The sequence below is a fragment of the Aphelocoma coerulescens genome, chromosome 3, assembly GCF_041296385.1.
Source record: "Aphelocoma coerulescens isolate FSJ_1873_10779 chromosome 3, UR_Acoe_1.0, whole genome shotgun sequence".
NCBI classification, from domain to species: Eukaryota; Metazoa; Chordata; class Aves; order Passeriformes; family Corvidae; genus Aphelocoma; species Aphelocoma coerulescens.
In genome coordinates, this window is record NC_091016.1 from 16,535,037 (window position 1) to 16,561,291 (window position 26,255).

Genomic DNA, 26,255 nt, shown 5'->3' on the forward strand with positions numbered 1-26,255 from the left:
GGGAGCAGGCCCTCACAGCCTCGCTTGGCCCAGGGATCCAGCTGTCAGCAGGGTCAGTGCCTACAGCAGGTGGGGCAAAACCTGGCACCAGCAATCTCTTGGGCTGGCCAGAGGCTGAGGGCAGCTGCAGGCACCTGGCCACAAGAGCTGCCACACACAGCTCAAGTGCCATTTGTTTGGCACCCTTGGAAAAGGCTGGGAAGCGGGGGATACACGATGCCACCAACAGCTGTGGTGAGGCTGCGGAGGGAGGTGAGACAGGACCGTGGTGGGTCTGGGCCAAGTAGTGCTCAGCACAAATTAGTGCAGACAGGGCAGCTCCAGGCTGCTCCAGACAAGATTTGAGTATTTCCAAGGCTGAGGCTTGCCTTCTCCCTCTGACAAGTTTTTCCTCTTATCCGATGGGAATTTCTTTGCTGCCACTTGCTCCCATTTCCTCATGTCCTGTCACTCAGTGCCTCCAGCAAGAACTGGGCTACTTCTGCAGAGGGAGCTCAGCTCCCAGCTAAGCAAGCCCCACTCCCTCAGGCTCTCCTCATCCACCACGGGCTCCAGCCATTCTGGCAGGATGAGTGGCCCCAGCCTGGGTCACAGGTGTGCTCCCCTCTCTACCTGCTGGACAATGATTTCTCTGTACCACGCAGCCCACAGAGATATTTGCAGAGACCTTCCTGAGCTGACAGACACCATCAGCAAGCAACAACTTGAGGTCAGGCAGTGAACACCTAGAGCTAGAAAACCTGTATTTATTCAGAGACTATGTCAAGCCCAGGCCAGCTGGAGCAGCAGTGCCCTGTGTCCTGCTGCCCTCTGGCCAGCACCTCTCACTGGGGGCTGACAACCCAACAAGCAGCAGCCTCCAGCCCTGCACTTGCTGCCAAAACAGGTGCAGTTTGAGCCTTGCTCCCTCACCAATGAATGGCCTGTCACCCATGGAGACACTGCTGCACTGCCCACAACCATGGGATTCGGCTTTGTCCCTGCAAGGAAGTCACCCTGCTATGTTCCCAGCAGCCACAACACACCGCTGACATGTGAGGGACCCTTACAGAACCCACCACCCTCCTGGCTGAAGAGTAGCAGTTCCACCAGGCTTTGGCTTGGGAAACTGCACTGACACTATTTCCACCCAAGCTCCAAGGAAGGTGGCCCGGGAGGCATCAGAGAAGAGCAGGCAGGTGCCTGTTTGTGCCTGTTCTCCAGTCCCAGCTCTGCTGAGCATTAGCAGGCTGCAAACTTCTGCTGGATGAGTCTGTACCTGAGCAGCTCCTGCTCAGAGACTGATGGCTGCAACCTGGCAGCAGCCTGCAGAAAGTCTTCCATGGTCAGGATCAGAGCAGACTTCTCAGTATCCAGCCCTGCATGAGGGAAAGAACAGGAAAAGGCTGAGAACAGGGACAGCTGGCAAGATCCAAAAGCCCACTCTCCAGCCATCAGAGACTTTGAGGAAAACCTGTGTCTCTCTCCTTCCCCCTGGGGCCAAGCACTGGAGGTGGAGATGACCACATCTGCAGAAATTGCCTGCCTGCCAGTAACCCAGAGCCCAGCACTGTGGTCCCAAAGCTGCTGAGGATCTTCTCACGCAGCCCAGCTACCAGCAGTGGTAACTCTCCTCTCTGCCCCTCTGCTGGGCTGCTCCAACACCTGGGACAGGTAAGGGCAGGGCTCCTACCTTCCTCAATCCACTCCACCTTGCGTTTGACAGCACACATCATGGCATCTGAACACAGGGCGTAGATGTCTGCTCCTGTCAGCTGAGCTGGGCATTTTTCTAGGATGGTGGTGAGATTCACAGAAGGATCCAGTTTAAACCTGCCAAGAGAAAAAAATGCAGGTGTAAAAGCCACAGAAAAAACAGACCAGGAGAGCTGTGGCAGCCAGTGTGACTGGGCAGGAACAAGCAGAGTACCCATGTTTAACCACTTCCGGAATGTGCTCTGCACGCTCAAAAAAAAAAAATTAACAAGTTTGCTTTCTTGTTTTTTTCAACAGTCATCTTTCTTTGAAACATCCCTGCAGCAAGATACTCTCTCCTGCTAAGCAGGATCAAAGAAAACTTTGAATCACAGCATGATCTGGGTTGGAAGGGATCTTAAAGGTCATCTAGTTTCAACTCCCATGCCATATGCAGGGACACCTTCCACTAGACAAGGATGCTGCAAGCCCCATCCAGCCTGGCCTTGAACATGTCCAGGAACAGGGCATCCACAACTTCTCTGGGCCTCTCTGGTTGCAGGCTAGGAAGCACAAAGGATGCAGGGAGTAGTCTTGGAGCCATGGTGCAGGATGAACTCTCTAGAACACCATCTGTTTATGCAATTGGTGTTTGACTTCTCACCTGGATAAATTAAGTGCTCCACATGCCTGGGAACAACCTACAGCCAGGGCTGGATGAGAGCAAGTTTAATGACAGACAGTACAAACCACTGTAACACCAAACCATCTCATCAGAGCCACGCTGCAGACAGCGAGCCTCCTTCAGCATGACTGCAGCTGCTGGAGGGCACGGTGGCCAAGACACAGGGTGTGACAAGCTGCTTGCAGCCAGCCCACACACTCACCTCTCCTACTAACTTACGGCCACAGGCAGAGGTGATCCTATCTATCCATGATGGAGTCCCTGCACAGGCAGTCTCAGCCACTCACCGAGCTGTGGGGGGTGGCACCTCTGCACCTGAACTGCAGAGCCCGCTTTTCTCCCTCCAGAGATGCTCTCAGGAGCTCAGAGCAGCTGAAAAAGCAGCCAAACCCTGCTGCTCAGTGATCCCACACAACCAGTGATTGGAAAGACACACAGATCACAGCCTGAACGCCCCTGAGCACCATAGGAGGAGAGGCAATGAGATGAATGGAGTTGCCTTCACGCTTGGATTGGCAAACAGCAAGAATTCTTGCAGGAATCAAATGGGAGCTTCCTGTCCTGCAGCTGCACTGCGGTCTCACTGCACCATTAGCATCTGTCTGAGCTCCTTAAGAAGAGCATATGGGCACAGTGGCTGTGCTCTACCAATCCCTCCACTTGGACAGGCAGGCTGAGCTTCTCCCATCTTGTAGAAAAACCAGTCCTAGTTCTGCTTCTGGAAATTGCTCTGTCCTCCTCCCCTACCCATTGGCTGTGGCTCAGTGACCTCAGGTGCTCCCCACGGCTCAGACATGAAGCCAAGAGGGAGCACACTAAGCATCAGCCCCAGGAAGGCTGTGACCCCCTGTAGGGTGGTGGGAGGCTGCTGCAAGAGCACAGGGTCACTCACTTCCTGGTGACGGCGCTCAGCACCTGCAGCTGCGACTCCCGGTCCTCGCTGATGCCCACGTAGACCAGCTTGTCAAACCTGTCAGCAGAGAGAAGACAGCTGAGAACAGGCCACAGCAAATCTGCCACAAGTGCTCAGCCCTGTGCACCAGGAGCTGAAGGGTGGCCCTGGGACAGCTCCTTTTGCTGTCCAGTTTGCGGATGATACGGAGCCTGAGGCAGTTGATGTGCTGGAGGGAAGGGCTGCTCTTCAGAGGGACAGTGCCAGGCTGGGGAAATGGGCTGACAGGAACCACACAGGGTCCAACCACAGCAGATACAAAGTCCTGCCCCAGGACGAGCAAGTCACAGGCTTGAGGACCGGCTGGGGGGCAGCTGTGCAAAAGAGGTCCTGGGGCACCAATTCCTGCTGCCAGTTTGGTGCAACAGCAGGTCCCTCATTGCCCTGGTGTGCTGCTGGGGCAGTAACCACAGTGCTGGGGGCAACAAGCTGTGGTATCTTATGCTGCTGCTACAGCCACAGGCACCAGACACCCCTTGGCTTCCTGTGAGCCAGGGCCAGGGGGCTTCATGAACAATTTCTGTAGAGGTAACATGGTGGGGACATATTCCTGCTCACCACGGCCTGAGGAGCTCTGGGAAACTCCTGGAGTGAGGCAGGGTAGGATGGGACATACCTGCCTGGCCGTAGCAGAGCTGGGTCCAGGAGGTCAGGCCTGTTCGTGGCTCCAATGACGAACACCTCTCTGGAGGAATGAAGGCCATCGAGCTCTGCAAGGAGCTGTGAGACAACTCTGCAGAGAGCAAGACAGGATGCTTACAACTAGGCCTTGGCAAGTCACCCAGTGTCTCCCTCAGCCACCAATGAAAAGATGAAGAAGTGAGACCAGTGGCAGGTCCATTTCTTGGACTTCAGCTCCTATTTCTCTTCCTGAAGAGCCCTTACACAGCCATCCAGACTTCTCCATTAGTACAGCCAGTGAGCACGTGGGATCACTGCACAGTAGTCCAAACCCCAGACAGTCCTTCAGAAGAGGAAGACTGGATGGGGACTGCCAGCTTAGCAGTAGAGGCCTAGGGAAAATAACCCTGTTTCTGGGTATCTCTGAGCTGTACATACTTTGCTTCTACCAGAAGCAGCTGAAAGGTTTCCCACCACAGGGAAACAGCAGCTAATAAGAAGATAGCACAGCAGGGGTGTGAAGGATGACCTTGGAGAGGCCAAAGGGAGCACTTGGCAGCCACAGAAGCAGATGGAGGAGACTGTCTTAACCAAATGTTTGCACAACAAGCTTGGGCAATCGGGAACCTGAGGCAATGCAAACAGCAGTACTAAAGCTCAGAGAGAAGAGACAGGCCATGCTGAGAGCTTAGGGGAGCAGAGAGGGGAGAAAACAGAGAAACGAGGGGTGGAATGGACTCTGCCTTTCACTGCAATCTCATGCACTGCCTGCAGCTGAGGCAGGAATGCTGCTCTCCCAAGGACGCCTGATGCTCACTCACCTGTCCATGACACCCCCTGAATCTCCACTTCTCCCACGACTCGGGGCCAGGGAATCCAGCTCATCAAAGAAGATAATGCAGGGAGCAGCTGCCCTGGCTCTGGCAAACACTGTGAGGAGACAGCACAAAAGGTGAAAAAGACCTGGAGGAGCAGTCAGCAGCAACAGGACCTGCTACATTCCCAGCAGGGAAGAGCTGTGGATGGAAACCACGTGCCCACTGTATCACCACCACCAACTGCTCCTGCCTGAGTGGCCCAATAGAATAGGGACAGGCAGCACCTAGCAGGATGGGCCCCAAGGCTCAGCTGCATCTCGGAGGGGCTGCTGCCCCATCAGGAACAGGGACAGGAGCAACAGGAGCAGAGAGCAGGAAGGGAAGCTGCTGCAAGGCACTGTAGGAGGCAGCTGGGTTCAAGCCCTTGCTGAGAGCTGTGGGTGGGAGTTGGGAAGGGGAGTTTAAGCACTACCTCCTTCCCTGCAGCACTACAGAAAAGCCCCATCTCCTCATGTACAGGAGCAGCATGCATATCCTCACCATTGCGCACGTTCTCCTCACTTTGCCCAACATACATGTTGATGAGCTCCGGCCCTTTCACACTGTGGGGTAGGGAGAAGAGGGAGCCAGTTAGAGGACACACATCCCCTGCCAGGAGGAAGTCAGTCCCACACACACTTCTCACCTAAGGAATGTCATGGCGCACGTTGTTGCCACAGCTTTTGCCAGCAAGGTCTTCCCTGTCCCTGGAGGCCCGTACAGCAGCAGACCAGAGCGGCACAGACCCAGTGACAGCAGCTCTGGGTGCTCCAGGGGCAACTGGACAGTGTCCAGGATCTCCTTCTTCACCTCCTGCAGCCCACCAACATCCTGCCAGGACACTGAGGGGATCTGCCAAGAGCGAGAACCCTTGTCAGCACTTCTCCCTGAGCCCCGAGCGTGTCTGGGCAGCTCTTGCTCTAGTATCCAGTACCCACATTTGTCATCTTCTGAGCTTTGCAATGGAGAAAACAAACTGTACAAACACGTCCCCAAGCATGCTGCACTCACAGTGTGCACCTCATCTCCAATCCTCCACTGCACCTCATATCATCTGTCAGCAAAAACACCCCAGGGGAAGGAAGTATCTGCCAGGGTTCCCTGCAGCTTTGAGGGGAGAGAGTCCTGCTGCAGACAGTCTTTGGGATGCATGAGGGAAGGTAAAAATACGAAAGAACAACAAATATTTTAAAAAAAAGAAATCTGGATCTTGCAACTATGAGTGACTTGTGTTCAGGGCACCTTGTCCCCCTGGGGGGTGAGACTGTGCAAGAGCTCCACAGAGGGACAGAACCTGGGCTGCCAGGACCTCTGTGACAGCAAGGAGGATGTGAGGGACAGACATCCTGTGGGACAGCGTATGGAACACTCTCCGCTTCTGAATGGGGGGATGCAAGAGCAAAGTCCATGTATGCTCACGAGAAACAGATAGGGATGGGGTCAGCTGCAGACATGTGAGGGGTCACAGAGAACAGAGAGAAGACATCAAACCTGAGATGGGTGAGCCAATGCCTCTTGGGTTATTTTGTGCTGAGCAAAACTATCCCAGAGCACACTGCTGCTCTGCTCATGGCTTTAGGAACAGCTGGAATGCCACAGCCTGCATGACATCCTCCTGAGAGTCAGAGCAGCTCTCCTGGGAACATGCAGATAAAGCAAAGCCCCACAACACTTCCCCCCAGCTGCTGGTGCCAGCACAAGTGCGGAGTTTAAAAATAGGCTAGGGCAAAATTCTTTCCCCCTCAGCCAATTTGCATCTCCTTCCTTCACTACTTGAGACAATGTTACCTCATTTTATTTCTTTAGCTGTCCAGCAAGACCGCCAGGAAAATCAGGTCAAACAAAACAAGGATTTTCAGAAAAAAACCCCGAACTTTTAAAGCAAAAGGTCACAGGCCCTTCTGCAGTGACAATGAATGGAAGAGCTGCCCTCTCCTGTGCACTTTTGCTTATCCTGCCTGACTAGAAAGAGCTCTACAGACAGCGCAGGAGCTGGAAAACTGCAGCAAGGTTGTTTTCAGGGGAGCACATTGTAAGTCTAAGACACAGTGCAGACACTGTTAACAAGTGGAGGTTGGAATCAGTCCTCTCCAGAAGGCTCAGGCTGCAGCTGCAGATAAATATGTGACTAATCAGAAAGTGCAAGCAGGGAACTGAAAGCGATGTACGTTGAGAGTATCCAGGTCTGCTAATGGGCTTCCTGACCACAACCAATTACTATCAATAAAGGAATGTAAAATACAAATAAAATTAGCTCCCATTCACACAGCTCACTGCTGAGCATGCTCTGTGGTTATTTGTCTTACAGCAAACTTGGCAAACACCTTGAAGCGGAGCTCACTTCATGAATTAAGTGGGCAGCTGGGGAAGGTGCCAGTGGAATTGCTCCAAGGCCAAGGCTTCCTGTCCTGTGGTGAACTCATGTGCACTCATGGGCATGGAAAAGAGGTTCTGATCACTTTGCTTGGTCCCAACACCACATTACCCAGCCAAACCAGTCACCCCAAAAGCTGCTTCCCTGGGTGCCAAGATGCCAGAGACAGATCCCACCCCTCCTGAGAAGCTGACTGCTGGTTTTCTCAGACTCTCCATGTCACTTTCCCTGTAGAACCCCCAAGCTCTTCAAACTGCCCGTCACAAAAGGCCATGCCAGCTCAGCAGCAGCAGTGCAGTATCCAAGGCCAGGGATCAAGTGAGGAAGAAACTCCCTCACCAGGCTGTGCCACAGCCTCTCTGTTCCCTCAGGCCAGGTGGCTGGGGAGAGCTCAGTGAGGCAGCCTCTGCCCCTCAAAAGGCTGCACAGCTGGCACTCCAGCCAATTAATTGGTCTGCAATTAGCACTGCAAGGGCTTCCCTGACAAATTCAAAAGCCAAGAGGGTGAAAATTAATGGCAGAAAGCCCAGAGGACTGCTTCCCACTGAAAGCTGGAGGAATAAATGGAAGGACAGAGCACGAAACAACATGTCAGAGCATAGCCCTGCAAGATCTGCAACAGGCATCTTGAGCCAAGAGTTCTGCAGAACCCACCCCCTCCTTGTGCCCCAGCACCCCACCTTTGGGGCTCCCACTGCCTGTGAGTGGGCATCATGTAGCTGGTCCAGTGCAGCACTAAAATCCTCCTCAAGCACCGGGAACCCAGCAGTGCAAAAATCCCTTTCCACTTCTTCGCTCAGTCCACCTGGAAAACTGGTGAGGAAAGAAAAGGAAAGGAGTCAGGCTCTGCCCCACTACTGGCACGATCAAGCTGGCTGCAGCCCCTGCCCTCCCTGCCCCTTGCCCTGTTGCCTGTGCTACCTCAAGGCCTGGATACGGGTGCAAGCAGCCCGGCTGCTGTGGGACAGCAAGGCACAGAAATCTCCCAGCACAAATCCCTGTGAATGTGGAAACAAAGAGCATCAGTTCAGTCCCTGACCACAGCTACACCTAGGCCATAAAAAGTATGGGGAAAAATTCCTTGCAGAGCTGTTCCTTGAGCCTCTAGTTAGAGGGTCTAGCTTTATTTTTTTTTTATCAGCAGAGCTGAACATCAGCCAACACCTCTGCAAAAGGTGTGGAGTCTGTAGGCACTGAAATCTGCATTTAAAACCTGGTGTCTGAGCACCAGGACTAACCACTGAATAAATTGACAGGGCTGTAGGAATTACCCCCTTTCTCTAAGGCCAGCTAGGAGAGATTAGCCCAGCAGTCCCAGCCTGCACATCTCCACATGCTGCTGTGGTTTCACTCACGGCAGTCCTGCGGGCCAGCTTGGACAGGCTCACTTCTTTGCCCAGAGGCAGGCTGGCAGTCAGCATGCTCAGCATCAACCTCCTCTGCTCCTCTGAAGGGGCTTCAATCTTCACCTCATGAAGGAAAGCAGTCTGCATGTCTGTCGGGACATTCTGGGGCTTGCAGGTTGTGCCAACCACCAGGACAGGGTGGCTGTTGAGAGAAAGGGGACAGTGCATGGTCTCAGCTCTGTGGAAGGACCCTCTTGCATTGCCATCACATAATGCCAACTCACTCTGCCATGGCTAGGCTGTTGGCAGATACAGGCAATTACCTCAGATGCCCACAGCAAACGTGCAGGGTCCATACCTCAGTGCTGGGTCTCTGTCCAGGAGCAGCTGCCTCAGAGTAGCAATGACCCTGGCATCCTCTCTGAGCCCGTCTCGGTCTCTGCCAAGCACCTCGATGTCTTTCAGCAGGAGCACACAGGGCTGGTACTGCTGGGCCTGGCTGAAGGCCACCTGTACTTTCTCCTCTGTGGCTGCACTGGTGTCACTGCACAAACTGACGCAATCCACCTGCCAGACACACCACACAACACAGTTGCAACATGGACAGCTGGGGGGCCTAGGACAACATTCCACAAAGCTTTCCACAGGCAATTCACAGCTCAGAGGAGATCAGACTCAATATTTCCCAGAGACACACTCAGGTCGTACTAAAAACAGGCACATTCAGGATGCCTTGGCATGGATAAATGGCTGTTTCTTGCTTCTCTGCAAGAGGTGAGGTGGGCAGGAGGGTCTTATCTGAAAAAGGTGAGGCAGAGGGACCAGAGGAACCAATACCGTGGATATCACAGCTCAGCAACCTAAGCTGGAAGGGAGGTGAGAGCTGTGGAAGAGAGGGAGAACAAAGTATCTTGCAGAACAGTGCAATGAATAGAGGAGGAGGCCCAGGAAACTGCTCAACCAGTGCTGGACAGGCTCAAAGTGCAGGAGGAAGGTAAAGGTGATGGATGTTTGGGGGGAAGTTATAGGTGGTGGAAGGCCCAGACACTGTTTACAAAGCAAACACTTGATGAAGTCACCCAAGGGGAGGGGTGACTGGTGAGCCTTGAACAGCAGCCTGGGAACAGGCAGTGCTGCCTCCTGGTGCTGAGGTTGTCCAGGGAGAGCCAAACCATCTCCGGGACTCCCTGAGTTTCATCCTCAGAAAAGGTAGCCTGGAGCATGGAGAACAGCTCAGGATCTGACACAAAGGGTAAGGACAGGGACACAAAGCAGAGGAACTCCTGTGCTCCGTGCACTATAGAAAAAAACCAGGAGTTAGGGTTGTGGCAGGCCTAATGGCAAGCAGTACCTGTATGTAAGTACCAAAAGGCAGAGAGAAAGGACAAAAAACTGTTTACCATCAAGTGGTGGAGATTAGAGTGGGAAAGAATTACTGTGTCCTGGTGGGATGGCAGACACAACAGCCTGAGAAAGGGAACAGCAGGTGCAATGGCAGTGTAAGCACTGCAGTCAGTGAGAAAGGGAGGGGAGAGTGTAAAGGTGGGGTAGGGCAGTAAGATGGACAGAGAGTACAGCTGTCTTCAGTAGTAAGTGTGTTAGTCTTTAAAAGCAGCACACAGCGCTGAAACCAGAGCTGTAGCCGTGCACACACACCCCGCCAGAACCCGAGGCCACCTGACAGAGTGCTCTCAAACACATCCTAAACACGGATCTGGAGGTCCTGTGAAATCCCTACAATCGTGCATTGGATCCCAAGAGCTGTGGCACATCTGCAGAAAAGTCAGAGCTCAGCACCACAAAGGATCATGTCCAGATGAGCTGCACAGCAGTGAGCCAAGTATCTGCCTCCTCCACTGACCCAGTGTTACAGCTTTACTTGAGAGAAAATAATAGGAAAAGAGTTTACTCTAAAAATATCCACCAATAAAAGGAGCAAGCCCACGATTTCCTTCCACAAAAAGAGGAACCTTCCAGCCCTATTCTTTCCATTTTTCTTCCTCTTCCATGTCCTTTCAGAATTTCAGAGTCTCCTAGGAAAGTCAACACGTGACTTCCTCTCACTTTTGCAAACGTAACTCTACAGATTCAAGGAAATAAAAGCATTTGTGGGATACTCCCAGACCATCAGAGTGAACAAGAGAGGTATGCTGGAGAAAAATAGCAATTTTAACAAGTCAGTGAAGACTGTCTTGGTTCCCAGAATCATCTGTGCTGGACAGAGACAGGTGCTAGACCTCACTTGGGCCATCCACGCACCTACGATTCCCAGGAAAGGGATTTTTCCAGTCAGGTGGAAATAACAGTAGATTTCTCATCCAAATACTCTTACCTACACAGAGAAGCATCACCTTTAGCTTGCCTGCTCCCACTAGCTTCATCTGACAGTCCCAAGCCTCATGCTGGCACAGAGAAAAGCAAACACCTTCCATGCTCTGCCAGCCACTCAAGCTCTTGTGAAAAAACTCTTTCAAAAAAATCTTGTAAAAACTTGCATCAAACTCTCCCTAAATTCTTTATTTTTCAAGCTGAAGAACTTATTCAGCTTATCTCCACACAGAAACTGGTCTAGATCCCTGATCTTCCCCAGTGTCTTTCTCTGAATTTTGCCAGCTCAGTTTTATGCTTTTGTGATGGGGAGACCAGAACTGTGCATGATATTCAACCTGTGTCAAGACACAGAACTGGACAGCAACAGCACCTACTCTCAAGTTTGTTTCATAAAATGTGATCTGATTTTTTTCACAGCACAAGTTTTCATGGAGCCATTGACATAAAACGGAATTCTTAATACTGACAGTCAGCTTGAAATATATAATCATCCACATAAAACCAGCTCCAGTGAATTTCACCTGCCACTTCACCACTCTTGGCAGGGGGATGGTGGTGAATGTGAACACAGTTACAGGACAGCTCTTTCACACGCCAAGAGATTTTGAGCCAGGTGGTACATGTGCTAGCATGAAACCGAAGGCTTCTTTTCTTTTCCCACTCAGCTGAAGAAGGTCTCAGCATCATCTGTGCCTCACTTTCCAACATGCCTTTTGCCCAACCTATGCAGGGACAATTGAAAACAAACACCCAATGCCACTGCAATTCCTGCCCTCATCAACCTCTCCAATTTACCTCAGTACATTTTAGTTCCTGCCACCCTCCAGGGTATAGCATCAACTCAATGACAGAACATTAGTCTGCTCAAACACAACTGCATATTTTGGAACACATAAAGTACATCAGCCTGACAGCAATAATAGCAACTCACAGCAAAGAAAGGTACAAATGAACCCCCTGGACAAAGAGATCTCTAAATTACTGATTCTGGAGCACTGGAGGGGACATTCCAGAGGAAATATCTCTTCATGCTTATACTTGAGTTGCTAAACTCAGCATACTCAGACTCCTTTTGTCTGCATGTGCACATGGAAGCAGCTCCTGGGTAGGCTCACGGCTGCAGCAGGGGCGTCGGCAGGGCTGACTTAAGAAACATTTTCATAATCCTCTGTCTGTTGTATATCCACCAATCCACTGGCCACAGGAGGAATTACCTTGAAGAGGTGGAGGTTGAGGCAGCTACACACAGCTCTGACAGCCATCAGCTTCCCGCTGCCGCTCGGCCCCGAGAGGAGAACGCTGCCCACGCCGCTCAGTGCACTGGCCCTGTAACAGACAGGGAGTTCTCCCTGTGGCCATGGTCCCACCTCTTCCAGGGCACACTCCAAGGAATTCTAACTCACCGACGGTTCAGGTGAGGCCGAAGAGCATCACAGAGCTGTTTCACGACATCAGAAAGTCCCGCAGGAGACAAACTGCTCCAGAACTCACTGCTGTTATAGGCTGGGGCAGATGGCACAGTGCTGTTTGTTGAACCCACCTGTGAGAAAGGAAAAACATCGCCCAAGTAGAGACAGGTGTCAAGTGACAAAATCTGTCCTGAAATGTCACTTTCCAATGGCAGGAGGCACGAGCCTCCACAGGTACATTCGTCATCCACAGCTCAGCCTCAAATCTCCTCTCTCTGCTCTCTGTTGACATCTCACCAGATAGAGAGACGTGTTCTGGGTGTCCACCAGGTAACCCTCAGACTGCTCATCTTCCACCATGCCTACGATCTTCTTCACCTTGAAATAAAGCTCTGGCCACCTAAGGGAAAAAACAAGCACTCTAAACTGCTGAGCCAAGATCTTGAAGGCAGTAGCAATATGAATGGCAACAAGAAGACAGCTGAAAAGCACACGTAAGCAGAGATACTCTTGTCCTCTTGCAGTATCCACAAGGATCAGCCAGAGTGAATGTTGGGAATGCCACTGTGAACACCCTTACCCTGGTACAAAGGGGACCTTCTCCCATTTAGCACAACTGTTCCAAAGCCACATGAGCAAAACCAGGAAAGGCAGAATTGGAGGCCAAACAGAAAGTTATTCTAACATGAACACCTAGGGCTTGCATTCACGTTTTGGTTTTTGTCATAAGTTGAGAAGTCCAGCTCCCACTTTGCTTTCTTTATGTGGCTCTGCCTGTCCTCAGGCCACCCCTTCCTCTTCACTCTTTACCCCCATCAGTTGCTCTGCCTCTTTTTTTCCTTTCTTGCCTTCCTGACTATTCGAATGAGCTAACAGAGGCCTCCCTTTTAGCTGCAGCCCTCTATAATCCAACAAAAACACTTCTCTCTTCCCAGTATATTAGGAGACAGATAAAACACTAAAATCCAGGGACAGATCAGAATGGAATAAACTGTCTGATTTCAAGACAGTCAATCATGGAAAAGTATCTTTGCTCTTCTGGTACCAAGTAATAGAGCCACAGTTTGCTGACACCTACCTTAGGAACTTGTCTGCGTTTAGTTCTATAAACTCAGCATCTCCAAATGTTGGAATACACAGGATGTCTCCCTCCTGGACCAGCCTACAAAAAAAACAGAGAATTTCACCAGTGAAAGACAGTAAATCCTTCTGGTGTGCCCTCCCTGCCCTGCATCACAAGTGTTTTTACAGAAAAGAATGTAACTGTTCGTACTGACTCACTCCCTGCCTGTAAATAAAACCATCAATAGCCACTAAAAGATTCAGCATGCACTGGATGGAACCAGGCATATCCAGACTACTAAGGGGAGCCTTCTGGGAATGGTATAGAAGACGAATGTCATTAGAGTGTCTAATTCAGACAAAATCTGCACCTTATCTATGGAACAGCTGGGGATAATTCCAAAAGACAGCCTGGACAGACATATGAAAGATGCTCAGGCACAGGTGTCAGAAGAGAAGATGGCAACATATCCAGTTTCCTGACTACTCAATTGAAAACTGGGATTATAAACACAGCCCACAATAGAGGCTTGTGGGCAGCACTTGCACTCAGCACTGGATGGTGGATCATAAGGCAGGAGAGTTGAAGATGACAGGACAAAAAGCCTTGTGTCCAAGCAGAGCACGCTCGTGATAGGACAATTCAAGGGGATATTCTAAAACTACACAGCACCTGCACCGGGGGTGTGGCTGTGCGCATCCCCAGCGTGCGGCACACACACACTGTGTATCTCACGGGTCCGTCCCGCACAGCTCACCGCGGTGTTTCGAAGTGCCTGTAGAGCACGCAGTCGTAACTTCCCCGGGTGCTGTAGGCCGGCGAGCAGACGATCTCCAGGTGCAGCTCCTTGGCGAACGGAGGCACAGACAGCACGGACCGGCTGCCCTTCCCATCCGCGGCGCCGGTCCTTTCGTACCTCTGCGGAGGGCACGGGGCGCACCTTGAGCCGCGGCTGCCGCCGGCCCGGTGCCCAGGGTGCCCGGCCCCGGCTCACCTGCAGGCGGAGCTGGGCGGCGGCGGCGGGGTCGCAGCCCAGGTTGAAGGCCAGGGCCGGGGCCAGCAGCGCGGTGCCGTCGGCCGGGCCGCGGCGGGCGGCCCGCGGGTACTCCCAGGGCGGCGGCCGGGCCAGCAGCGCCGCCAGGTGCTCGCGGGCCGCCCCCTCCGCGCCCACCCGCACCCACTCGCCCTGGAACAGCCCCAGCGCCAGCAGCCCGCGCCGGCTCACCCACACCTCCGCCCCGCCGCCGCCGCCGCCCGCCCCGCCGGGCACCGCACGCAGCCGCGGGCCGGCGGCGGCGGCGGCGAAGCGGGAGACGAGGGGCGGCGCGGCGGCGGGCGGGGGGCGGCCGCGGGCGGCGCCCGGCGGGGCGGGCGGCGGGGGCGCGAGGGCGGTGCGCGTCCCGCTGCCCAGCAACCCCTGGAGCGCCGGGCGCGCCTCCAGCACCAGCGGGCCAGGCCCGGGGCCCGGCCCCGGCAGCGCCTCGCCCCGCCGCGCCAGCACCGCGCCGCCCGCCAGCCTCCCCGCCCGGCCCGCCGCCCCCAGCAGCACCCAGGCGAGCGCCGGCGGGCGCCGCACGGGCCACACGGCCACCCTCCGGCCGGCCGCCAGCCCCAGCCGCCGCAGCAGCGCCCCGCGCAGCCACAGCTCCGCGCCGCGCCGCCCGCCCGCCTCCAGCGCCACGGCGCTCAGCAGCACCGGCTGCGCCCCGCCGCGCCCCGCCGGCCGCACCGCCAGCACCAGCGCGCCGCCCCGCCCGCGCAGCGCCGCGCACAGCCCCGCCGGCGCCAGCAGCAGCGCCGTGGCCGGCGACAGCTCGGCCGGCGGCGCGTCCAGCGGCCGCAGCACGGCCACCGCCATCGCGCCGCCGGCACAGGGAGCGGGGGCGGGCCGGGGCGGAGCGCGGTGGCCGCCCCGCCCCGCCGAGGCCGCAGAGCGGCGGCGCAGAGCGGCCCCGGACCGTGCTTGGGAGGCTGCGCTCCGGCGCGCGTTCCGAGCCGTGCCGGCGGCAGCGGCACCCGGTGACGTTCGCCCCGTCCTCTCCAGGCTCCAGCAGTCTGCAGCCAGAGCCTGCGGAAGGTGGGAAAGAGGGGGAACGGGACAAGAAAGGCGGGCGGGGCTTTTGCTGCTCGGCGAGCCCCGCGATCCTCACCGCAGCAGAGTGCGGGATCGCAGGGAAATGGCACTCGGAGCAGAACCGGTGCCCTCGCCAGTGGCAGCCTGAGGAGATTTTGCGGGCTGCACACGTACACCTGGTTTATAAGCATGGACTTGTACTGGTGTTAGTGCTGAACTAACCTAGGAAATCATAGAATAGTCTGAGTTGGAAGGGACGCATAGGATCGTCAAAGTACAGCTTCTGTCTTTGCACAGGACAACCCCAGTAATCGCAGAGAATGCCCGAGAGCGTTGCCCAAACACTCGTTGAGCTCTGTCAGGCTTGGTGCTGTGACCGCTTCCCTGGGGAGCCTGTTCCAGTGCCCAGCCACCCTCTGGGTCAAGAACCTTTTCCTGATATCCAACCTCAGCCTCTCCTGACGCAATTCCAGCCATTCCCTCGGGTCCTGTCACTGTTCACCAGAGAGAAGAGATCAGTGCCTGCCCCTCTGCTTTTACCTCGTGAGGAAGCTCCAAACTGCGATGGGGTCTCCCCTCAGTCTCCTCCAGGCTGAACAGACCAAGTGACCTCAGCTGCTCCTCACACGGCTTCCCTCCGGACCCTTCACCATCTTCGTGATAACCCTCCTTTGGAGGCTCTCTAATAGTTTTAATATCTGTCTTACATTGTAGTGCCCAAAACTGCCCCCGGGACTTGAGGGGCCGCCCCAGTGCAGAGCAGAGCGGAGCAATCCCGTTCCTCAATCAGCGGGCGCTGCTGTCCCTGATGAACCGCAGGACAGCGTTGGCCCGTACCTGGAGCAGTCTGGAGAAAGTCAGAGGCTCCGATCAGCGCCGGTGCCCTCTGTCAGAGACTGCTCGTTGTACCAAGTGCCTGTTGGGGATGCAAGACGGGAGTAATGCAACACAAACGCCGCAGGATTCTTTAATTCTCTATCCGCAGCAGACGTCCAGACATGCCCCGGCCGGGGTCTGTGGGAGTAAGGGGCAGGAGTGAGGCTTCAGTTGCCTCTAGGGCTCCAGCCGGCCTCTCTCGTTCCTGGGCTGCTCACCGTGTCCCATCGCCCCGCTCCACACGAGGGAGCGCTTACAAAGCGTTCGGACTCGCTCCTTGAGCTCCCAGTCTGAAAAACCTGCCTGCGGGTTGGGAGGATTGGCCAGAACAAAATGACGCTGTTAGAAAATAATGTTGCTAAAGCTGTACAGAAATGGCACCACGGAGACGCTTCCGCCAATGCAGCCCCGCAGCCTTCTCTGTTCTGCGCCCATCACTGGAACACTTCCTCGCAACCCGCGGGTGCCTGACAGTCAGCTTCCAGTCAGTGAAAAGATCTGCATGTGCTGAACACTGGCTTTGAATTTACTGACTTCTCCTGCCTGGGCCACATGGAAGCGATCTCCTGCTTGAGCAAGCCCAGCACTTGTGGCTGAGGGACCCCCAAGGCTCCATACAGAGGGAAGCTCATGGCAGCCAGGCCCTGATGTGGTCACCAGGACGGCTGTGGGGTCTCACATGGGCAGCAGTGGAGTTGTGCGCAAGTGGCAGCCAGTGCTTTACATCAGGGTTTCTCCTCTCACACTCTTGTGACTGGCCCAGGCCTGAGCCAGCACTGGCAGGAGCCGTGGCTGGGTTTGGCTGCCACTGATCTCAGGATGGATCAAACCTGAAGCAACAACAAGAACGTGCTGCCCTACTCCTATTGCTGCTCCAAGCAGTGACATTGGAGGACAGTGAACACTTCTGTGCCAGGGTTAGCGCAGGCAGCCAAGGGTCGAGTGACTCCCTACTCCAAAGAGGGCATCACCAGACCCTGCCACCGGGAGCTGAACCTGGGCAGCATCTGTACCCCACACTCACTTCCTAGCACGCGAAAAGTGCCTCGGGCCAGTAGCCCTCGTCTTGGCTCCTCCTTCCCAGCGTGTGGTGAGAGCTGGGAGCCCACCAGGCGCTACCAGGAGCGCGAGTGGTCGGCACCCTGTGCGTGCTGGAACTACAGTGTCTCCCCTTGTAGCACTTGCGGTGGTGACGTGCCCGCTCTCACAGCACTGCAGCCAGCACAAGGCAAAGAGCCAGGCCATCTGCACACAGGCAGACCAAAGCAAAAAAAAAAAAAGGATTGCAAGCATCCAGTGCCAGCGTGGCACAGCCCAAATAAAAGGTTTGCAGATGCTGCTCAGGCAGGATTATACCTCCAATGTGCTAAGTCTCGGCTCTCAGTGAGCCTAATTGCTGCTGCAATAAGCCCTGGCTGGTCCTTTCCTGAACCGTGCTCCCCACAGCCCTCCCAGCAAACTTTTTTTTTTTTTTGCTCAAAGCTTGTATTTGCCATGCATATGTTACCCCTCCCCCTGGCCGCCTGGTGGGGGTCTGGATGAGCAAAGGAGGGGAAAGGCAGGAAATCTGCACATGCCACTTACTGCTCTGCTCTTCCCAGGAACTGTCCCCCCACTCTCCCCCTGTCCAGCACAGCCTGTGGCTGCATCTGTGCAAGCAGCCAGGCCCAGCAGCAGAGGCAGGACCAGGTGATAGCATCAGTACCTGGCCACACACCCCCTGAGCTGTATTAGGAAACTTTCCAAATTGGAATTACTCAGATTTTAATAAAACCTTTTGATAATTTTCCGTTATGTTTTAGCTGGTAGATGAAACTGGAGGTGTTCCAGGAGAGCTGTCGAGGCATCTGCATGGGCCAGTTCAGCAACTGCCACGAGATGTGTCAAAGGAAGGTATAAATTGCAATGCAGAGCATGAAAACCAAAGATACACCACGATTTTATTTATGGATATGTAATAAATAAATGGTGGACAATACAGGAAGAGCCACATTCAAAAAACCAGATTACTAAAGTGCTTTTAGACATAAATATAGGGCGACTGAGAAACAGCGCTGACATTAACACTTTTTACAGACAATTACAAAATATCTTCTTATGTCAATTCACAAAATTGTTTAATTGCTCCAGGGTACTATGGCTTGCTCTTCAAAAAGGTCTGTTCATGCATAGTGTGGCAAGTGACATTCAAGAGTGTACAAAATCATTGCATAAACAAAAACGTCCTTACCCCTTTCTCCCAAATACGAGTTAAGGAAGATACACAGTGTAAATCCAGTGATAAGGCTGCATTGGCAGGCCAGATCCTCAGGAAATATAAACCTGCCTGTCTGTCAGGTTACACCAGCTTGAGGATGAACCCTACCATGTTTAAAAACCCTGCTGCTCCTCGAGGTGGAAGAATTGTGTGCTTAGCATGGAAGGACTCGCACACAGGCGCTGCACAGGGGTGGAAGCGCTCGGAGAAGGCGTCTGTAAACTCCTGCACCATCCTTGCACCTGCGTGTTGGAGGAGAGAGCAGCTCGCATTGTGTTGCTCCTCTTTGTGCTCCTGGCTAGCTGGGGAAGTGGTCCCAGCATGGAGGGGAAGGAGGCTCCTCCCCAGCAGCAGTCGGTGCTGACCACAATGCACTCCCATCCTCACACTGCTCTTGGCCCCGCTGGGACTCCTCTGCCACCCCCCACCCTGGCTCTGCTGAGAAGTGAACAGCTTGAAAGTGAGGGGACAAGGGGATGTGTGTGCCCAGTTTTAAAATGCCCTGAATTCAGATAAAAGTTCCGTTATTTAAGAAAAAAAATATCTATATCAATAAATCAATAAATATTATGATCTCGCCAGGACGCTGTGAGGTCTGGCCTCCTCTGGGGCAGCCCAAGCTCAGTGGTCCCTGTCGCTCTGCTCTGTGGGGGGGTCCCCGTTGATGTACTGCCTCAGCACACCCCTCTTCTCGTGCTTGGCTGTCCTGGAGAGGTCGATGGCTGTGTCCTCCGAGTCTTTTGCAGGCCCAAGCTTGTCAGAGCCCTTCTGGGAACTGGCCTGCTTCCCTTTGAGTTCCTCCTCCTCCTGCTCCATTCGCCAGCCATCTGCCAGCTTCTCTTGGCTCTCTGCCTTCCTGCTTACCTCCATGGACTTTTTGTGCATACCTTGCAGAGGGGAGAGAGCAAAGCCAAGGGCACTGGTTGATTATTTCTGCCTGGGACTGCTCAGAATCACCTCCTGCATTACTGCTGCTTCCTCCAGTTCTTGCCTGCATCCCAAGGAAAGCTCTCTAGCTACCAGCCTTTCCCGACCCAGACCCCTGCCACCTGCTCTCTGCCGCTCGAGGGGATGGCTTGTGGCAAAATTAGTCCGTACCTCCTCTGTAGCAGGGATGGCTTACAGGGAGAGGTGTGCTGTAATGACCCATTCCAACCTGGATTTTGTCTGTGTATGAGCAGAGGGCAGCTCTGAGGTAGCATTAATGGTACCTTCAGTTTGGGGGCGGGTGGTGGTGACTTCTTAGATGCCTTGCAACTCCCAGGCTGCCTGCCAGCACTACAGAGCAATACCCACCCACGTGCAGGCACCTGTCTGACACAGCAGTAAAAGGGTTTCCTTTTCCTAGCTGTTCTTCACAAGGAGGAAGTGGAAAACCCAGGGCACTTGGCAGCCTGCATATAGCTCAGGGCCAGGGAGGCCCTATTCCTTTCTGGAAAAAGGCAAGGGCAGCCATATGGAAAAAGAAGCTGCACTGTGATCCTCCCAGCAGCACCCCAAGTTCCCACTCACCCAGCAGCCACGGGGCGCAGGATCCCACGAGCCCACTCTTGGCAGAGTTGATGATGGACTCGGGCAGAGGGATGGAATGCCTCACCATGGCCCCATAGAGGCCATACTCGGCCATCACGCTGCTCCGGCCCCAGCACTTCTCCCGCTTCCGCCACTTGGCTCTTCGGTTCTGAAACCAAACCTTCAGGGGTAACAGCCAGGAGAGCACGGACGGGTGGGATTGGGGAGGGGACAGCCCCCATGGCCGGGTGTCCAGGGCCCATCAGGAGCAGGGGAATGTGCATCCAGGGCAAAAGGTGGGCCGTGGGGGTGCGTGGAGGGGTTTGGGTTTGCGGACACAGGGTGTGGACACGCAGGCGGCACCGGGAGGGCAGCCAGGGTGGCGTGTGGGGAGGGGTGTGAGGGAGGGCACACACGTGGGTGTCAGAGAGGGGAGGAAGGGGGGGAGAGGGAGCACATGTTAACATGAGGCTGATCCTGACACAGGAGGGTGATCCCAGCCAAAGTCACCCGACGCTCTGCCTGCCCGCAGGGCCTCTCTGCCTGATCCATGAAGCACCAACCTCTCCAGAAAAAGGGCTCCATAATGCAGTGACCAATGATGACAGAAGGTGCTCAGGTCCCTCTTCCCACCCCCTTTCTGTATTTGAAGGTTTGAGGGGTGTAGATATAACCAGGCTGCTTCCCAGAATACCACCTCGTTCTTAAGCCACTGAGCTGTTCCACAGGGGAGCAGGATCAGGCCCTAAAATGCCATGTGTCCCTCAAAGAGGCAAGCTAGTGAGCAAGCTCGTGTGTCACAGCTTGGCCCAGCAGCTCAGAATTGCTCCCAGCTCCTGCCTGGGTGGGAGGCCAGAGCCAAGTTGCCAGTAGTGAGCAGCTGCTGGGGCCAGCTCAGTCCCCTGGTTCTGCATGTCCATTTGGAGCTGTTCGATGCCAGCGGGCAGAAGCTGAGCCTCCTGGCAGGCGCCCTGCAGCCTTTCAGTGCAACCACGTTCCCACCACCTGCACTCACTGCCACAGACCAGAGGAGACGGCCGGATGCTGGCAGCCCGCAGACTCTACGGAAGAGAGAGGACCGCTGCAGCCACCTACCTGTATCCTGTCCTCCGGCAGCTCCGTCTTCACAGCCAGCATCTCCCGGGCATAGACGTCGGGGTAGTGCGCTTCATTGAAAGCCTTCTCCAGCTCCTCCAGCTGGTGAGCTGTGAATACCGTCCTGCCGAGAGGAGAGAGCATCCTGTCACACCGTCCGGACCCTTGGCCAAACAGCGAGGCTGGCAGCATCCCCCACGCTGAAGTTTTCCTCCGGAAAATCCTCCCCCCACCCCAGCTGCAGCCCTCCTCTTTCCTCCTTTTCCTCCCTTTATCCCCCTTGGGGATCCCGACCGCCCCAGCCTGGGGATCAGAGAAACAGCGGGAGGATGGTGGCAGCAGCGAGGAGGTGAGAACGGGGACAGCCGGGCTCCCGGGCTACCTGTGCCGGCGTTTCTTCCTCTTGATCTGGGCGGTGGACATCTTCAGGTCGCTGGCGTCCCCAGACAGGCTGTCCTCATCTGGCAGCAGCATGCGGGAGGGGAAGAGTCACGTTCCCGTCGAGAGCGGGGCAATCGAACCCAGCTCCCCAAACACGGTTCCAGCTGCCCGCGGGGAGAGGGCCCGGGGCAGGGAGGGGTCCCCTCCCACAGCCGAGCCCGAGGCGCCGCACCGGTGATGCCATCCCGGGACAGGGGGTGGGAGCCCACACTTGCCGGAGGGTCGGAGGCTCGGCATCCCGGCGGGACGGGCAGCACGGGAGCCGATCGCGCACCGGCGGGAGGATGCTGGCCGCGGCCGCAAGTGCGAGGCAGCCCCGGCAGCGGCTCCGCACGGGGGTCCCGGTGCGCAGCTGAGTGGCCACCCTCGACCCCGACCCCGCTCACCGGAGATGTTCTCCTTGTGGCGGCGGGCGGCGGGAGGCGGCCCGGGAGGCGGGCGGGGGCCGCGGGCGGGCAGGAGCGGCAGCGGGGCGGGCAGCAGGCACGGGGCGCCCGCCCCCCCCAGGCCGCACAGCAGCCCCAGCCCCAGCCCCAGCGCCCCGCCGCCCTCGTAGCCACCGGCGGTGGCGGCCGGGGGGGGCCCGGGGGGCGGCTGCAGCTCGGCTTCCAGCCCCAGCAGGTCGGTGATGGCGAAGCCCTTGGCCCGCAGCCCCGCGCCTCCCGGCCGCGCCGCCGCCCCGGGTGTCACCGGTACGGGCACCGCCACCGGCCCCGCCGCCGCGCGTCCCCCCGACGGCTCCGCCCGGCCCGGCATCGCCGCCGCCGCCGCCTGGCCCGGCCACCACCGCCCGCCGCCCTTTTTATCGTCCCGCCGCCGGTCCCGGCTCCAATCACACTCCAGGCCGGCGGGGGGGCGCTCCCAATCCCTGGATTAACGGCCCCTGTCCTTCCCCCCCCCCGCCCGCACCGGCCCCGCGCCCCTCCCCCGGCCCTCCCAGGCCACCGCCCGTCCCCCCGCCACCCCCTCTCGCCGTCCCTCCCTCCGTCCCCCTCGGCCCCCGCCCCTCGGTCCTCACCACCCCCCCGCCGGGTCCCCTGCGGTTTCGCTCAGATCCCCTCCAGGACCCTCTCTCAGTGCTTGTCCCGCCCCGGCCCCGGTCACCCAGTTTCCCCCCACACCCTCTGTAAATCCCCCTCACATCCCCTTGGGTTCCCCCTCTGGGTCTCCTCCCAGGAATCCCCTGCTATGTCTCTGTGTCCCCATATCCCCTCTGCCGGTGCCCGGCAGTGAACTCCCCAGGGCCCCCATTTCAGCCCAAGACCCTTCAGCCCCACATCCCAGACGGGACATGCCACTGGGCTCAGCACCCTAGAGACAGGGACGGGAACAGGCAAGGGCTGTTGTGCAGGACTCCCCAGGTGTCTTGTCACCGGGGCCGGGGCCACGTCGAGGTGCCTGGCCTCTGTGCTCCCTTTTGCTCCCAGATTCTTGCACCTGGGCTGCAATTTTTTTCCCCCTTCGCTTCATCTGTTGATGGAAATGATTTACAACCGGCTTACACGGGCCGCCTGATCCAGGCCTTCATTGGACAGTCAGATTAACCGAGGGTCCTTCTGATAAAGATAATTACAAGGGGACTCCGCATTAACTTTGCATTATTAAAGAAAGACCCAAATCTCCCATCGCAAGCTGTTCCCGGGATTAGCAGAACAATAACTTTCATTTAGGATAATTGCCGTGGCCGGCGCTGGGGGCTGGCGGGGGGGACCCTCTGGACCATCGTGCTTCGCACCAAGAAAGGCAACTGGGTGTGAGGGGAATGGGAGGTGTGGGAGGATGGTCACACTTCCAAAGCCACCAACTCGGGGTACTCTTGTGCTCAGGATGCAGGGATGCTTGGGGCATCCCCACCCAGGGCTGGCCCCTGCCCAGGCACAGAACACCCCAGGATCCCCTTGGGCATCTTCGCTTCTCCGGAGTGGTTGTGCTGCAGTTTTGCTGGAATAGGAGACTTTCACTGCTAGGCAGGGAGGATCTGCCACAGTAATTAGAAGTCATAATCCGGCCACCACCCACAACAAATTTCCTGTTCGAGCAGATATTAGTGGTTAAAACCCTAATTTTTGATGTTGTCCCAGAATCAGCTTGATTTCAGCAGTTTACATTGAGGCTGAGCTGTTGGGAGAGATGATGAAGCCTTAAATATGCATATGGCCTAGGCATTTGGAAAGTTTGGGGATAAAGCACGTATAATTGCTCCTAATCAGTTTATGAAACATAAAAGCTCAAACCCAAGAGAAAGCCGATAGATGCAGAAATGGAAATAGCGATTAAATCTCCCCATGCTGGCAAGGTGGCCTGGATATGGCGCTGCTGCCCAGGGCGGAGGGTGACCGAGGCCGTGCCCTGGGGAATGGGGACACACCCTCTCCCGGGACAGGACAGTGGGGTGGGGTGGGGTGAGGGGACACACCTGCTGCCACCCCCAGCTCCCCCAGCCACAGTGAAGAGGGGCATCTCCACCGGTCCTTTGGACAATAAATCAGTTAAAGGATATCTTGATATATGCTCATCAGATAGGATTAGCTGGGATTAGACTAATCAGTAAATGTTTCTCTGCTCATTATTTTCCAAGGAAGATTTTCAGCTGATTCTCCGACGCCGAAAGATTATTAATCGCTTAAAGAGCAGAACATCAAACATCGCCCCTTGCTCTAATTTCCCTGGGGTTTGCCCCCCCTCTCCATGGGCAGGGTGCCTGTGCCAGCCGGCCCAGCAGCCTCAAGGTGCCCCAGCAGCCAGAATCTCCATGGGGCTCTACCAGAGCAGCCCAAGGCCACTAGACCTCGGCCTCGGTGCAGTCCCATGTCCCAGGGGTGAGAGGGGTGAGTGGTGCCTGCAGCTGATGCTGGAGCACCCCCATCCCTGCTGCACTTTGCACAACTACAGACACAGCGAGGTGGGACAGTCCCCAGGTTGTCCCCTCCTCCCCATGGCTGCTCCACCACCATGTCAGACACCTGCCATGACCTACAGGATGGAGGGCATGTGTGATGGGATGGGTGCCTGGAGCTGTCCCACTCAGAGCCCAGGAACAAACCTTGCAAGTCCTTAGGGAATTACAGATACGTGCAGCATTTTAGCAGACCCTCCTCAGCCAATGATTGCTCCAGAGCCAGCATCTGGTGGGTTTTTGGAGTCCCTGTCTTCACCCTGGGGCTCAGGGAAAGCCCCCAAAGGATGTGCACTCACCCTGCAACCACCTGCTGTAGCAATGAGGAGGGGGTAGCAAGGGGAAGGTATTGAAGGGCCTGGTTTAGGGGATTACTAATGGGATAAGACAGCTTTCACCTCCCTGGTTTAGATATGAATCAGGTCAATAATAAAGGACCATCTGACAGTTTCAAGCAGCTCAGGGTGGAAGAGGCTCCTGTGCCCCAGGCTGGATGGAGAGCCCATCTCCAAAAGCCCAGCTCTTACTGCACACCCACCCATTGCACCAGCAGTCACAGGCTGGTACTCCCCCCCCAGCTCCACACCCCGCACCTGCAGCAGCTCCTGGCACACCGGCACGGGAGCAGGTTGGAGCCTGCTCCCCAGGGATGATGCTGACACCACAGCCCTTATGGCAAGCTCAGCCAGCCTGTTGGTGGCCATGGCAGGCCTTGCACAGGTGTAGGGTGACACAGAAGTGCAGCGGGGTGAGCAGCCAGCTGATGGCAACACAGGCGATTTGGCAAGGGTGGGAACCTCAATAAGCATGGACAGAAGAAAAAGGGCTTTTCTTCCACCTCTTCTACATCCTGCTAGGAACATGGGGAGGGGATGGCTGTTGAGACAGCATTGCCTCTGATGCGTGGGTGAAAAGGAGCTGGGAAACAGGCCATAGCTAGGGGAGAAGGCAGCAAAGAAGAGGTGTTGCAGCCAGTCACACCTGTATTTTGCATGGCTAAATCCCCACCTCTAAGTTACAGATGAGCCTCCTCCTTGAAATGCAGACAGTGAGACTTTCCTCAGGCTGCAGCAGGGCTCGGTGGTGGATTGTGTGTGCACTCCTGGCCAGGTGGGAATAGGTATATGTAGCGACCAAGTACCCTCCATTTTGGGGTGCTGGATCTGCAGAGGCAGGTGGCATGAACGGGTTAAATGAACCAGGGAACCTGTGCTCCCTGCACTGTCAGGCTGTGGGAAGTGCTTCGTTTGTAGCTCTACTGGATGTGGGTGAAGCAGAGGGTTTGCAGGGTGAGTGCAGCCACAGCTGGCCACGCACCACCTGCTCAGTGCTGTAGCATCGCCAGCCCAGCTCACTGCAAGTGTTGTCAGCCCTAATTTGGCACGGGGGGTCCTTTCCATGTCCCACTCCACACACCCCAGAGACATCCCTACTAATTCCTCTGCACAGATTTCTGTCTTAAGGCATTTGCCTTTGATTAAAACCAGAAGAGCAGTCACGGTTTAAGTGGAGTTTAAGAGCAAGCCATGTGCCGCTGCACAGGGTGCTCACATCTGGAGTGTCGCAGATTTAATCAAACTGCTGGGAAGTGCCGCACGCAGACAGCTGTCACAGCGGCCTGGAGCCCATCTCCTAATTAATTCCTAGCCAACACAGGGCAAACAAATGGCCAGCAAGGTGCTACACCTACAACCTCGACTAGAGGCATGGCTGGCAGTCAGTGGGCAAGCAGAGCTCATCCTGTATATCTCCAAGGAGCTATAGGTGATGTAGCCCATGGAAAGCTGTGTTC

General features: G+C 55.7%; 2 protein-coding genes across 2 annotated transcripts; both read right to left on the bottom strand.

The window, feature by feature from the left end:
* Window positions 1-718: 718 nt before the first annotated feature.
* Window positions 719-15,170, bottom strand: PEX6 (peroxisomal biogenesis factor 6). The gene is made up of 17 exons (XM_069009205.1): window positions 14,307-15,170; window positions 14,070-14,230; window positions 13,328-13,411; window positions 12,547-12,649; window positions 12,244-12,380; window positions 12,055-12,166; window positions 8,868-9,076; window positions 8,519-8,711; window positions 8,085-8,161; window positions 7,844-7,976; window positions 5,436-5,641; window positions 5,291-5,352; window positions 4,754-4,862; window positions 3,928-4,044; window positions 3,252-3,329; window positions 1,673-1,812; window positions 719-1,358 (listed from the first exon to the last, which is right to left on the bottom strand). Exons 1-17 carry the CDS (start codon window positions 15,168-15,170, stop codon window positions 1,222-1,224), a joined length of 2,922 nt encoding a protein of 973 aa, XP_068865306.1. The 3' UTR covers window positions 719-1,221.
* Window positions 15,171-18,252: 3,082 nt separating this feature from the next.
* On the bottom strand, window positions 18,253-22,323 carry VSX1 (visual system homeobox 1). The gene is made up of 5 exons (XM_069008460.1): window positions 21,954-22,323; window positions 21,509-21,587; window positions 21,127-21,250; window positions 20,032-20,212; window positions 18,253-19,406 (listed from the first exon to the last, which is right to left on the bottom strand). Exons 1-5 carry the CDS (start codon window positions 22,321-22,323, stop codon window positions 19,141-19,143), a joined length of 1,020 nt encoding a protein of 339 aa, XP_068864561.1. The 3' UTR covers window positions 18,253-19,140.
* Window positions 22,324-26,255: the final 3,932 nt, after the last annotated feature.